The 14,368-nt window shown below is 45.7% G+C and overlaps 1 protein-coding gene across 1 annotated transcript in view; it reads left to right on the top strand.

The window, feature by feature from the left end:
* LOC126278770 (uncharacterized) overlaps positions 1–14,368 on the top strand; it is a 306,735-nt gene that overhangs the window by 210,428 nt on the left and 81,939 nt on the right. Inside the window, exon 2 of the mRNA XM_049979046.1 lies at positions 11,895–11,990. Coding sequence (XP_049835003.1) covers positions 11,895–11,990 — 96 coding nt within the window. The remainder of the gene's footprint in view (positions 1–11,894; positions 11,991–14,368) is intronic.

Here is a 14,368-nt window from a genome sequence, read left to right as displayed (position 1 = left end):
TGAGCATTTCCTGCAAAGAACATCATCTATGTTTTGTCTTACTTTGTTATGCTAATTATTGCTATTCTGATCAGATGAAACCCTATCTGTCGGACATTTTTGAACTTTCGCATTTTTTTTTTCTAACAAAACCCCATGTAATTCCTAGCATGTGTGTGAATCTGTACCTCTCTATCTACATTATTCCGTGATTTGTTTAGTTGTCAAATTTATACTGACTTTTTTGTCACCTGGTGTAACCAAACTTGTGTACGATGGCTTTGGGAGAAGTAGCATCTGTGAAAAGAACTATAGTCGAGACAGGAGCGTTTAAGTGACATATGAGATCATGTTAATTTTTTATAATGAACAAATAACGGCAGTTTCAAACATCCTGGAAGGATAAAAGCGGAGAGTACGCATATTTGAAGTGAGGTACTGGGGGGGAGGGGGGGAGGTGTAAAGCTATGACGGCAGGATTAGTCGTGCTTGGATAGGTCAGTCGGTAGGGCACTTCCCGCAAAAGGCAATGGTCCGAGGCTCGAATCCCGCTCCGGTACACAGTTAATCTGCCAAAAAGTTTCAAATCAGCGCACACGGTGCTGCAGATTCGTTCTGCAGGTTGTGACAAAGGACACTATTAGACAGTTCCCAGAAGATGTGGCACTGTAGTGAAGACATTAATGGATGACTTCTCCCGACCTGCGCGCAGACACCTCGTAACGCCACGTGGGTAGCTCGCTGTTTGGAAAGCAGCCGGATTTAGCTCTACGGCAGACCAGTTCCCGGAAATGCAGGGAGCGTCAAGATAAACGCCCACTGCCGGCCTCACCAGCACTGCTGCAAGCTGCACGGCTGTTTGTTTACGTACGCTGACTGCCCGTGTCGCGCAGTACGACTGCTATAAAATTCCCCATTTACTCGCTACCTGCAGGCAGGTGTGTATCCCTTCTGACGCAAGCACTGTGTTGGAAGACACTTCATTCGCACAGTCACGGAAACCTGTTATTTATAATTGTTATTTTCTGCTTCAAGGTGAGGAGTGAGCTGTTTGAAGTCAGAGCCTTTTACGGCCTTGGCTCTTTCAGTGGGGCAAGGATTTCAATTTCGGAGTATGTGGGAGGTCGTAATATGGATTACAGATTTTGCCTTAGAAACGAGGGAAAACTCGCGGAAACGTCGGTCGCAGCCATAGATATTTCAACTATTTTTAATATAGTTCTGGGAAAATGTTCTACAGTGACCAAACAACAATGAAAAAATGTGTGTGCGTGCATGGGTGTATAATCTGAATCTACATGTATGTGTGTGATGTATGAATGAGTATCTCTCGTATTACTGCTGCTACCACTGCTCGCTTCTGTCTCAGGTTGTTTTTCCGGCACTTTGAGATGTACGTCAACGGTGACACAACAGCAGGAATGGGTTTACTGATGAAGCGCTGACCGATTTTCCTCTTGCGTAAAGGTGCTCTGAATGCCTTGGAAGATCGACAAAACAAAGCTATGGTGAGCTGTTCCTGCAGCGACGACAAATGTGTCACAATGCTTTTGCATTTTAGTTTTGTATCCGTACAGCGCAAGCCATCTTGCGGTGTGTGGCGGAGGGTACTTCTCCAACCATTATGGTTTCCGTCGCTCCTACTCCAGCGGCGAACGGTGCGCTTACTAAAACAACTGGCTATAAACTTCCGTATGAGCTACACTCCGAAGGACACCTTGTGGTGTATGGCGGAGAGTACTTTGTGCACCACTGTCACTGGTTCGCGGGAAGAACAATTGCGGGAAAGACACAGCGTGAACTAGAATATTTCTGACTTTAACTTCATGGTCTTTTAGTGAGATATATGCAGGAGGAGGCAATATACAGGTTGGCCAGGAGGAATGCTAAATAGTGTGTGATGTGAAAGGAACGATCATTCGAAGAAAACGAATCTTCTGAACGTGGACTGTAAAATTCCGACTTAGCAACACTTCTTCATCTTCAGTACCGTGAAACAAATCTCTTACACTGCAAATTCTTGCTTTCCATATTTTGAGGGATGGTAGTAGGAATCAGAACAATGAAAAAATTCCAGTAAACAGGGACTCTCAAGTGCAGCTATAAGCACTTGTTCATCTTCGTTGTTGCAAAACACATCACTTCTACTGAACAAATTCTCGTAGCTATTAATTAAGCATTTTAGGGCCCCTTTTTACCAAGATTTTTGTTTCGAACGATCGTTCCTGCCATCTCCCTCAAGACTGACTATGCCTCATTAGACGTCCTGTATTTGTTGATTCTTCTAGGAACGTACGGTCTCGGAACTTAAACAGTAAACTACAAATGACGCAGAACGTCTCTCCTGCAGTGTCTGCCACTGGAATTGGTTGATCTCTCCATGGCAGTGCTTACTAAATGTACCTGTAAGGAAACGCGCCACTCTTCTTTGGACCTTCTCTGTGTCCTCTATGAACCCCATCTGCTACGCACCCTGACGGTCTAAATTTCCCCAGGATTCTTCAATGAATGGCATTCTCGCAACTGCATTTCCTGCAGTTAGTATTATAAAGTCATTCCACTACAAATCGATCTGTATGCATACTTCTAAATATTTCATGGAGGTAACTGCTCAACTGCTTCCAGTGATTCTTCTGCAGTCATGAAATTATACAAACAATGGGGCTACAGCTATCTGTCTTCGTACATCTACATCTACACACACATACTCTGCAAGCCACCGTTCGGTCCTTGGCGGAGGGTACCCTGTACCACAACTAGTCACTTGCTTTCTTGTTCCACTCGTAAACAGAGCGAGGAAAAAATGACTATGTGCCTTCGCATGAGCCCTAATTTCTCGTGTCTTATCTTGCGGGTCCTTACGCGAAGTTCAATAAAAAAAAGTTTTGCATCACCTCGGTTCCTAGAGTTCCGGAGCCTGTACAGAAAATTGAAATCGACATCAACATAAACATCATTTCAGCCCTTTTTGTTGCTCATTAAAACCACACATCGCATGTTGTACCACCATACAGCGAGACCTTGAGAGGTGGCAGTCTAGAGCGATGTGCAAACCGGCACCTATGATACCCAGTAGCACGTCCTCTCGCATTGATGCATGTCTGTATTCGTAGTGGCTTACTATCCGCAAGTTCATCAAGGCTCTGTTAGTCCAGATTGTCCCACAATTCAACGGCGATTCGCCGTAGGTCCCTCAGAGTGGTTGGCGGGTCACGTCTTCCATAAACAGCACTTTTCAATCTATCCCAGGCATGTTCAATAGATTTCAGGTCTGGAGAACATGCTGGCCAGTCTAGTCGAGCGATGTCGTTATCCTGAAGGAAGTCATTCACAGGATGTGCAGGAGGGGGGTGCGAATTGTCGTCCAGGAAGACGAATGCCTCGACAATATGTTGCCGATATGGTTGCACAATCGGTCGGAGGATGGGATTCACGTGTGGTAGAGCCGTTACGGCGCCTTTGATGACCACCGGCGGCGTAGGTTGGCTCCACATAATGCCACTCCAAGGCAGCAAGGAACCTCCACCTAGCTGCACTCGCTGGACAGTGTGTCTAAGGCATTCAGCCTCACCGCGTTGCCTCCAGTCACGCCTCCGGACGATGGTTGCACATAAATGCGAAACTCATCAGTGAAGATAACGTGATGCCAATCCTGAGCGGTCCATCCGACATGTTGTTGGGCCCATCTGTACCGCGCTGCATGGTGTCGTGGTTGCAAACATGGATGTCGGAAGTGAAACTGCGCATAATGCACCCTATTGCGCACAGGTTGAGTCCTGTGGCTGCATGAAAAGCATTATTCAACATGGAGGCGTTGCTGTCACGGTTCCCCCGAGTCATAATCCGTACGTAGCCGTCATCCACTTTAGTAGTAGCCCTCGGGTGGCCTGAGCGAGGCTTGTCATTGACAGTTTCTGTCTCTGTGTATCTCCTCCATGTCCGAACAACAGCGCTCTGGTTCACTCCGAGACTACTGGACACTTCCCTTGCTGAGAGCCCTTCCTGGCACAAAGTAACAATGCGGACGCGATCGAACCGCGGTATTGACCATCTAGGCTTGTTTGAACTACAGACAACACGAGCCGTGTACCTCCTTCCTGGTGGAATGAGTGGAACTGATTGGCTGTCGGATCCCCTCCGTCTAATAGGCGCTGCTCATGCATGGTTGTTTACACCTTTGGGCGTGTTTATTGACATCCCTGAACAGTGAAAGGGACTGTGTCTGTGATATAGTATCCAGAGTCAATCTTCAGGTGTTCTGGAAACTGGGGTGATGCAAAACTTTTTTTGATGTGTATATCAGCTCCAAATGCCGATTCTCTAAATTTTCTCAATAGTGTTGGTCGAAAAGAACTTCGCTATCCCTCCAGTGATTCCCTTTTGAGTTCCCGAAACATCTCCGCAACATTTGCGTGTTGATCGAATTTAACGGTAATAAATCTAGTAGCTACACTCATTCCTTCAGTCCGACCTGATATAGACCACAAACACCTGAGCAGTGCTGAAGAGTAGGTCGTAATAGCGCCCTGTATGCCGTCTCCTTTACAGATGAACCACACGTTCCCAAAATTCCCCCAATAACCCGAAGTCGACCATTCACCCTCGCTACCACACTACTCACATGCTCGTTCCGTTTCGTATCGCTTTGCAACGATAGCCCAGACATTTAATCGAGGTAACTGTGTCAAGTAGGACACTACTAATGCTGTATCAGAACATGACGGGTTTGTTTCTCCTGCCCATCCACATTCGCTTACATTTTTGTACATTTAGAGCTGGCTGTCGTTCTTCACGTCTACTAGAAAATACTAAGTCATCTTGTATCCTCCTACAGTCACACTAGTTCAACACTTTCCCGTAGATCACAGCATCATCAGCAAGTAACTGCAGATCGCTATGCAAGCTGTCGGCAAGTTGATTTATGTATACAGAAAATAATAGTGGTCCTATCGTACTTACCTGGGGCACTCCTGATGATACCCTAGTCTCTGATGAACACTCGCTGTCGAGGGCAACACACTTGGTTCTGTTACTGAAGAAATCTTCGAGCAGTTATCAAGTTTGGAAACCTATTCCATATGCTTGTACCTTCGTTAACAGTATGCAGTGGGGCTCAGTGTCAAATGCTTTACGGAAATCTAGAAAGATACGCAATATCTTATATTTGCTTATGTTGAGAGTCAGTGATCACTACCTGCACCAACCGTCGATCCCCTGCAGGTCTTCCTACATATCGCTACAATTTTGTAGCGTTGCGACTTGTCTGTATATAAAAATATCATACGCAAAAAGCCTCACGGAACTCTCGATGTTATCTACTATGAGTAGTAACGGGTCTATAACACTGCCCCATGGGGTTTGAGAATGACATCCCGCGTTCTGTTTGCAGGAAACTCTTCAATCCAGTCATACAATTGGTAAGATATTCCGTATGCCCGTAATTTGTTCAGTAGATGGCAGTGCGCAACTGTACGGAATGCCTCACGGAAGTCAAGAACACGGCATCTAACTTGGCGCCGATATCTATTGTCTTCGGACCTCATGGGTGAACAGAGCGAGCTAGATTTCAAACGATCGTTGTTTTAGGAACCCACGTTGATTCCTACACCGGAGATATTCCGTCTCTGGAAATATTATAACACGTGAGCATTAAACGTGTTCGAGAATTCTGCAACTGACGGACGTCAGAGATATAGGCATGTGCCGTGAATATCAGGAACCCGGTAAAACATAAAATCTCCGACATAGCTGTGGCCGGAAAAACATCCTGCAAGAACGGGACCAACGACGACTGAAGAGAATCGTTCAAAGTGACAGAAGTGCAACCCTTCCGCAAACCGCTGCAGATTTCAGTACTGGGCCGTCAATAAGCGTCATCGCGCGAACCATTCAATGAAACATAATGGATAAGGGCTTTCAGAACCGAAGGCCGATTCATGTACCCTTGATAACTGCACAGCGCAAAACTTTACGCCTCGCCTGGGACCGACAACAACGGCATTGGACTGTTAGTGACTGAAAATACGTTGTCTGGTCGGACGAGTCTATCGAGCGGATGGACGTGTACGGTCGTGGAGACAACCTCATGAATCCATGGACCCTGCATGTCAGCAGGGGACTGCAAGCTGGTGGAGGCTCTGTAACGGAGTGGGGCGTTTGCAGTTGGAGAGATATGGGCCACCTGGTATGTCTAGATGCGACTCTGACATGTGACATGTAGTAAGCTTCCCGTCTGGTCACCTGTAGCCATTCATGTCCACTGTGCATTGTGGATTGGGCAATTCCAGTAGGACAATGCGACACTCCACACGTCCAGAATTGCTACGGAGTGGCTCCAGGAACATTTTTCTGAGGTAATCATTTCCGCTGGACACCAAACTCCCCAGACATAAACATTATTGAGCAGATCTGGGATGTCTTGCAACGTGCTGTTCAGAAGAGATCTTCACCCCTCTGTACTCTTACAAAATTATGGACAGCCCTGCAGGATTCATCGTCTCAATTCCCTCCAGCAGTACTTCAGACAAGAGTCCAGTCCATTCCACGTCGCGATGCAGCACTTCTGTGTACTCTCGGGGGCCCTACACGATATTAGCCAGATGTACCAGTTTTTCTGGCTCTTCATTGTAAAATGCTGATCTCGGAAAGATATCGTAGCATAAACACATTCTATGTCGATTACAACAAATTGTGATATCCTGCCATTCTGTCACGATGCACCCAAAGGTTAGTTTACACGAGATTCCGAAACTAAGTTTCGGAACTGCACTACTGTTCATTGCGCATGCGCGGCGAGCACTTGGACAAGTCGCTGTTGAAACTAAAAAGTTCCGGGTTGCCAGGAAGTTTCAAGTACCGGGTTGTTCCAACTTTGGCGACACTAAACTAGTAATTGCGCCTGGTTTAAGGTTGAGTATTGCGTCAGTAGCACGTCAGAAAAGTTAAATATAAAACTGGAAACAGACCAAATTGTTCGTCATGATGGCAGAACGTTTCTAGGCGCTGCAGTCCGGAACCGCACTGCTGCTACGGTCGCAGGTTCCAGTCCCGCCTCGGGCATTGATGTGTGTGATTTTCTTAGGTTAGTTAGGTTTAAGTAGTTCCAAGTCTAGGGGACTGCTGACCTCAAATGTTAGGTCCCATAGTGCTTAGACGTACATATTTATGGATTTTAATGATATTGACTGCAAAGAGAAGAAGAGACATGTTGCTGTACTTGAAGCAGTCGTTTTTTTATTTTTTTAGTCTTCTGGCGGGCTAAATGCCTCCTGCCACGAATTCTTCTGCTACGCCAACCTCTTCATCTCAGAGTAGCACTTATACCTACGTCCTCATTTATCTGCTGAATGTATTCCAAGCTCTGTCTTCCTCAAAAAATGGCTCTGAGCACTATGGAACTTAACATCTGTGGTCATCAGTCCCCTAGAACTTAGAACTATTTAAACCTAACTAACCTAAGGACATGACACACATCCATGCCCGAGGCACGATTCGAACCTGTGACCCTAGCGGTCACGCGGTTCCGAACTGAAGCGCCTAGAACCGCACGGCTATACCAGCCGCCTCTGTCTTCCTCTACAAGTTTTTCCCTCTACAGTGCCTTCTAGTACCATGGAAGTCATTTCCTCATGTCTTAGCAGATGTTCCATCATCCTGTCCCTTCTATTTGTGAGTGTTTTCCACACATTCCTGTCCTCTCCGATTCTGCGCAGAACCTCCTCATTCCTTACCTGATCAATCCATCTAATTTTTAGCATTCGCCAGTAGCATCACATCTCAAATGCATCGATTTCTTCTTCTCCGTTTTTCCCACAGTCTATGTTTCACTAACGTACAATGCTGTGCTCCAAGGGTACATTCGCTGAAATTTCTTCCTCAGATTAAGGCCTATGTTTGATGGGAGTATTCCCTTGGCCAGGAATGCCATTTTTGCCGGTGATAGCCTGCTTTTGATGTCTTTCTTGCTCCGTCCATCATTGGTTATTTTGCTACCTAGGTTGCCTTCATCACCTTCGTGACCATCAGTCCTGATGGGTAGTATCTCGCTGCTCTCATTTCTACTACTTCTCATTACCTTCGTCTTTCTCCGATTTACTCTCAAACCATACTGTGTACTCATTAGACTGTTCATTCCGTTCAGCGGATCATATAATTCTTCTTCACCTTCACTCAGTATATCAATGTCATCAGCTACTCGTTTCATTGACATCCTTTCACCTTGTTTTTTAATCCCACTCCTGAACCTTTCTCTTATATCCATCATTGCTTCTTCGATGTACAGATTGAACAGCAGGAGCGAACGACTACCTCCCTATCTTACATTCATTTTGATTCGAACACTTCGTTCTTGGTCGTCCACTCTTATTATTCTCTCTTGGCTCTTGTACATATTACACGTTACGCTTCTCTCCCTATAGCTTACCCCTATTTTTCTGGGAATGTCGAACATCTTGCATCATTTTACATTGTCGAACGCTTTTCCCGGGTCGACAAACCCTATGAACGTCTCTTGATTTTTCTTTAGTCTTGCTTCCATTATCAACCGCAACGTTAGAACTGCCTCTCTGATGCGACCTGAACATGGATGGACGGATGATATCTGAGCTGCTCCGTGAAATTCATTCACTTAGAAACACATAAGCGAGAATAATATCTGGATGTGGGACAGAAAGAAAATTTACTGTAAAAATGGATACGAATCTCCGCTAGCCAAAAACCGGAAAGTGATCTGTAATTTGACTTCTGGCGACAATATTTCGCACATCATAGCACGTTTATTTCTTGTCGCATCATTAACACTTTTCAAAAAACAACGCGAACTGTTCTGGTGACATTCTCAGATAACTGAAATATCTTCTCGAGCGTCCCACAATTTCTTTCAGTAACTCGCTGAGCAAACGAGTTGACATTTTTTTACCCAATCGCGAATCCGAACACGTCTCTTCTTTCTTTTCTTCTGTATCGATTTGATTCCGACAAGTATTAACTCCGCCGCTATTCGTTCAGCGGCCAAAGCTTTCATTTCAGAGATGACTCTGGCATTCAGAAAAGGACGAAACTGAAGCGCACACTGTTGCCGCCGGTGTCTGCTCTCATACATGAAACCAGTTTCGTGAAGTTTGCGCTACATAGATTGTAAGTAGGCTGTTTAGGTATTTATGTTGGTAACGTCACCTAGCGCTCTGTATGAAAATCACTGGCTGTGCTGTGTGCAGTCTGTGGCTAGTTGGCATTGTTGAAATAGTCGTTCTTGTAGTGTTGGGCAGCTGGCTGTTAACAGCGCGTAGCGTTGCACAGTTGGAAGTGAGCCGCCAGCAGTGGTAGATATGGGGAGAGAGATGGCGGAGTTTTGAGAGCGGAAGATCTGGACGTGTGTCCATCAGAGACAGTAAATTTGAAAGACTGGATGTCATGAACACTATTAAGGTAAATACATTGTTTGTTCTTTATCAAAATCTTTCATATGCCAACTATGCCTATCAATAGTTAGTGACTTCAGTAGTTAGAATCTTTTGTTTACCTGGCAGTATTGGCGCTCGCTGTATTGCAGTAGTTCGAGTAATGAAGATTTTGGTGAGGTAAGTGATTCATGCAAGGTATAGGTTATTGTTAGTCAAGGCCATTCTTTTGTAGGGATTATTAAAAGTCAGATTGCGTTGCGCTAAAAATATTGTGACTCAGTTTAGTGATGATCAGAATAAGAAAAGAGAGAAATGTCTGAGTACAGTTTTGCTCAGGTGTTTGAAAATCAAATAACGTAAGGGGTTTACCAGCACAGTAATTCTCTAATTTTTCTAAGGGGGCGTTTCATAAGATTTGGAACGTGATTCGCAACCTAATGCGTCAAATCCATCATCTCCCACGGCGACTGCCGCAGTTGCTATATCGGCCACGTTTAGTTATGCGCGATAAGATAGGTGGAAAGCGACACACGCACGCAACAAAGCGTCGCGTGTGATTTCAGCTGCGTGATGCCTTTGTTTTCTAACCTGTGGCTCTGCGTCGCTGACCGGCCGCTGGCGCATTGTGTGACAACACGACGGACAGAAGTGACGCCTGGCTAGCGTGATGCACGAACCTTTCCCAATCGACCGCGACCCGCGAACCAGCTATCGCCTCTCTTGCAGCTTGCACCACATTGCTTTGCCACATCGTTCGTTCTCGAAGCACCGACGCTCAAGTGAGATTATCCAACTTGTTGCTGGATTCACACGTTGGCAGAATTCTGTTGCTGCCGAAATGAGCGTCTTCCGTGTCTACGGCTGCTTGTAAATCTATGAGAACGGGGTAGCGGAGAAAAACGCAGCGTTTGGAAATGCGCTTTAGCAGCCATGTCTAGTTGGCAACACTATACATATGTGATAAAAAGTATCCGGACACCTGGCTGAAAATGACTTACAAGTTCATGGCGCCCTCCACCGATAATGCTGGAATTCAACATGGTGTTGGCCCACTCTTAGCCTTGATGACGGCTTCCACTGCCGCAGGCATACGTTCAATCAGGTGCTGGAAGGTGTCTTGGGGAATGGGAGCGTATTCTTCACGGAGTGCTGCATTGAGGAGAGGTATCGATGTCGGTCGGTGAGGCCTGAGACGAAGTCGCTGTTCCAAGACTTCCCAAGGTTATTCTGTAGGGTTCAGGTCAGTGTTCTGTGCAGGCCAGTCCATTACAGGGATGCTATTGCCTCGTAACCACTCCCCCACAGGCGGTGCATTATGAACAGGTGCTCGATCGTGTTGAAAGATGCAATCGCCATTCCCGAATTGCTCTTCAACAGTGGGAAGCAAGAATGTGCTTAAAGCATCAGTGTAGGCCTCTGCTGTGATAGGGGCTCGCAAAACAATAAGGGGTTCTAACCCCCTCCATGAGAAACACTACCACACCATAACACCACGACTCCGAATCTTACTGTTGGCACTACACACGCTGGCAAATGGTTCACCGGGCATTCGCCATACCCACACCCTGCCATCGGAATGCCACATTGTGTATCGTGATTCGTCACTCCACACAACGTTTTTCCACTGTTCAGTCGTGCAATGTTTACGGTCCGTGCACCAGCCTTGCCAAGGCCTTTCCTATGGCGTCTCCCTTGTACTCTCAGTACTTTCTAGAAAACTTATTCGTTCTGGCTGCTGTTCTGTTCCGTTTCAGGCGTTGCATTTCTTAGATATGTGACATAGCAATGTAGTGGACAATACACTTCTTTCGCCGTAATAATGTTGTCTTCTTTTTTTAAAAAAAAATATAAGTTCAACTTGAGCTGCATGCATACATCTTTTAGTCCAAATAGACTTCAGTTGTGTTTGGAAAGGTAATGAGACACTATGGAGGTAGACACTACAGTTAGTCGACAGAAAAGTCGGTAACACGACAGAAACACCAAAGAACTCCGTCAACTGTCTTTGGACTATGACCAAACAGTTGTACAACTATTGACTGTCATCCAAATATATATGACGTAACATAATAGTCGATCACCGATCACATTCTCTGCGTCGGCCAGAGTGGTCGACCGATTCTAGGCGCTGCTGTCTGGAACCTCGCGACCGCTACGGTCGCAGGTTCGAATCCTGCCTCGAGCATGGATGTGTGTGATGTCCTTAGGTTAGTTAGGTTTAAGTAGTTCTAAGGTCTAGGGGACTTATGAACTCAGATGTCAAGTCCCATAGTCCTCAGAGCCATTTGAGCACTGTATTTATATCGAAACTGTATACTCAATATTGCAATTATCGCTCTCAACAGGGTAGTGTAGATTGTGGGGAAATAATTATTAGGCCTATATTGACTATAAACCTACAGGTGCCGATTTTTTACTCATTTCTCATGTATTTTGGTGCATGGTTTTGAAGGCCTGAATGTTCATAAAAATAAAATCGGTACCCTAGTGACAGTTTTCTGCTTTCTTTTTCAGGCCTGCTGACATACCGGAGATACTATGGTTCGAGGAGGAGACGGAACTGATTCGCAGCTGTGGAGCCCTCAGCTCCGCCCTCGGACTGCAGAAGAGGTGAGTAAAAGTGGCGCAGCCGAGACATTAGGTCTAAACAGCATGGCCCGTCAGCAGAACACAGGAACGCTTCTTGTAAAGATTTGCACGGGGGGGGGGGGGGGGAGGGGGAGGGGGGAGAGGGTATGGGGGACGGGTGGTTGGGGGGAGGGGAAGGGGGACAGGGGGGACGGGGGGGGCAGGGGGCGAGGAGGGTGTAGGTGAGAGTAGTTCACCTCGCGCTAGCGCTCTATGGAACACCAGGACTTGGATGTAGCCCTGGGCCTTGGAAGAGGACAGGTGTGTCGACCAATGAGGGATGCGGCACGCCAGCGGACAGAAGCTCTCAAGGAGACGGCATCTGCTCATCATTACACATTTCGTTCAGATTGATGGTATATTCTGGGCTTGGCCAGGAATCAGTGTAATAGAAGCGAGAGCTCCAGATGGCCAAGCGAGCCATATGTGCTATCGTCGTTTCCAGGCAACGGTTGGTGCAGCGGTAAGAGCACAAAACGATAATCCAAGCGTCTTTCTTTTGTCAATTTTTTCGTTACTTACACGGCAAATAAAGTGAAATAACGCTCAATATATTGTGTTTATTAATATTTTGATACATGGACGATAAATAGTTTGGACAAGAAGAGAGTAGAAGCTTTCGAAATGTGGTGCTACAGAAGAATGCTGAAGATTTGATGGGTAGATCACATAACTAATGTGGAGGTATTGAGTAGAATTGGGGAGAAGAGAAGTTTGTGGCACAACTTCACAGGAAGAAGGGACCGGTTGTTAGGACATGTTCTGAGGCATGAAGGGGTCACAAATGTAGCATTTGAGGGCACCGTGGAGGGTAAAAATCGTAGAGGGAGACCAAGAGATGATTACGCTAAGCAGATGCAAAAGGATGTAGGTTGCAGTAAGTACTGGGAGATGAAGAAGCTTGCACAGGATAGAACAGGAAGGAGAATCAGCATTGGTTGTAATTTTTTTTAATTATTATCCGCAAAATCGATTTCCAGTCACTTAGTGACAATCCTCAGTGCTGTAATATACAATTAAAGTTGGTAGTCACTGGTTTCAACAAGCTTAGAGCGATTGTTTATGTGATCGTTCTAAGCTGGTTGAAACCAGTGCCATCCAATTTTAATTGTATATTACAGTACTGAGGATGGTCACTAAGTGACCGAAAATCGATTTTGCGGATAATAAAAAAAATACAACCAATGCTGATTCTTCTTCCAAATCTATATAAATGGTATAAAAAGAAAAGGCAAAGATAATTCGGGATTGGAAATAAACTTCCAGAAAAGAAGAACTTCATATACAAAATTAGATACTTTTGTTATTTTTACAGTTGATAATTTACACATGCTGCGATAATATCCATCGTAAATAGAGGGGAAGCAGTAATTTTTCAGCATCTTGCACACGGTATGAAGCCTTCTTTTTACAATTACATGGGTGTTTCAAAGTATCTGAGTAAAAACTAACTTGTTTTACATTCACAAAACGCATAATTTCGCCAATTATTGGCGAGGATAGCTGATGGTTTACAGTGGAATATATTTTTATGCAGTCTTCTCGGAATGTGATTTCTTATCGTCGCTCGACGAGTCCGCCCCTGAGTGGTCAGCGTGATGGATTACTGTTCTACGGGCCCGGGTTCGATTCCCGGCTGGATCGGGAATTTTCTCCGCTCAGGGACTGGGTGTTGTCTCCATCATCAGTTCATCCCCATCCGGCGCGCAGGTCGTCCAATGTGGAGTCGAATGTAGCGGCCGGACCTGTCTTGCAAGGGGTCTCCCGGCCAGTGACGCCAAACGCTCATTTCCATTTCCATTTCGCTCGACGAGATAAGAGAAATTTTGAAGCTTTCTGATCGGATTCTTTACCTGACGATAGAATTGGATATGTCAAGTTGCATTGGTGTATTTGGAGGAGCAACCTTTCAGCTGTCTGGAAACTATGCTAACTTACACTGATGAGCCAAAACATGATGACCACTGCCCACAGCAAAGTTGACTGCCTCCTGGTGGTATTGCGGGCACGTGACGCAGTAACGAAAGAGTGTAAGGGGTAGATAGTCATTATAGCGAAGATACGGGCCGCAAATGCAGAAATTCACTGATATAAGCGATTCTGACATAGGGCACGTTGTTGTGGCGATGCGGCTGGAAACGAGAATCTTTGAAACGGCGGAGCTGATTGTCTGTTGGCGTACTACTGTCGTGAACACCTATGGAAAGTGGTTGAAGGACGGTGAAATGACGGATGGGCCCTATGGTATTGGACGACCAAGGCTCATCACGAAACGTACACCCAATTATTCAAAATGACAGTCACAATCGCATTATTTATTTTGCCGCCAACCGGTTTCAACCCGCGATGGGGTCATCTTC

This window comes from Schistocerca gregaria, chromosome 6 (genome assembly GCF_023897955.1).
Source record: "Schistocerca gregaria isolate iqSchGreg1 chromosome 6, iqSchGreg1.2, whole genome shotgun sequence".
Classification (NCBI taxonomy): Eukaryota; Metazoa; Arthropoda; class Insecta; order Orthoptera; family Acrididae; genus Schistocerca; species Schistocerca gregaria.
The sequence above is the reverse complement of the archived record's forward strand: the minus strand, read 5'-3'. Positions and strand labels throughout refer to the sequence as shown.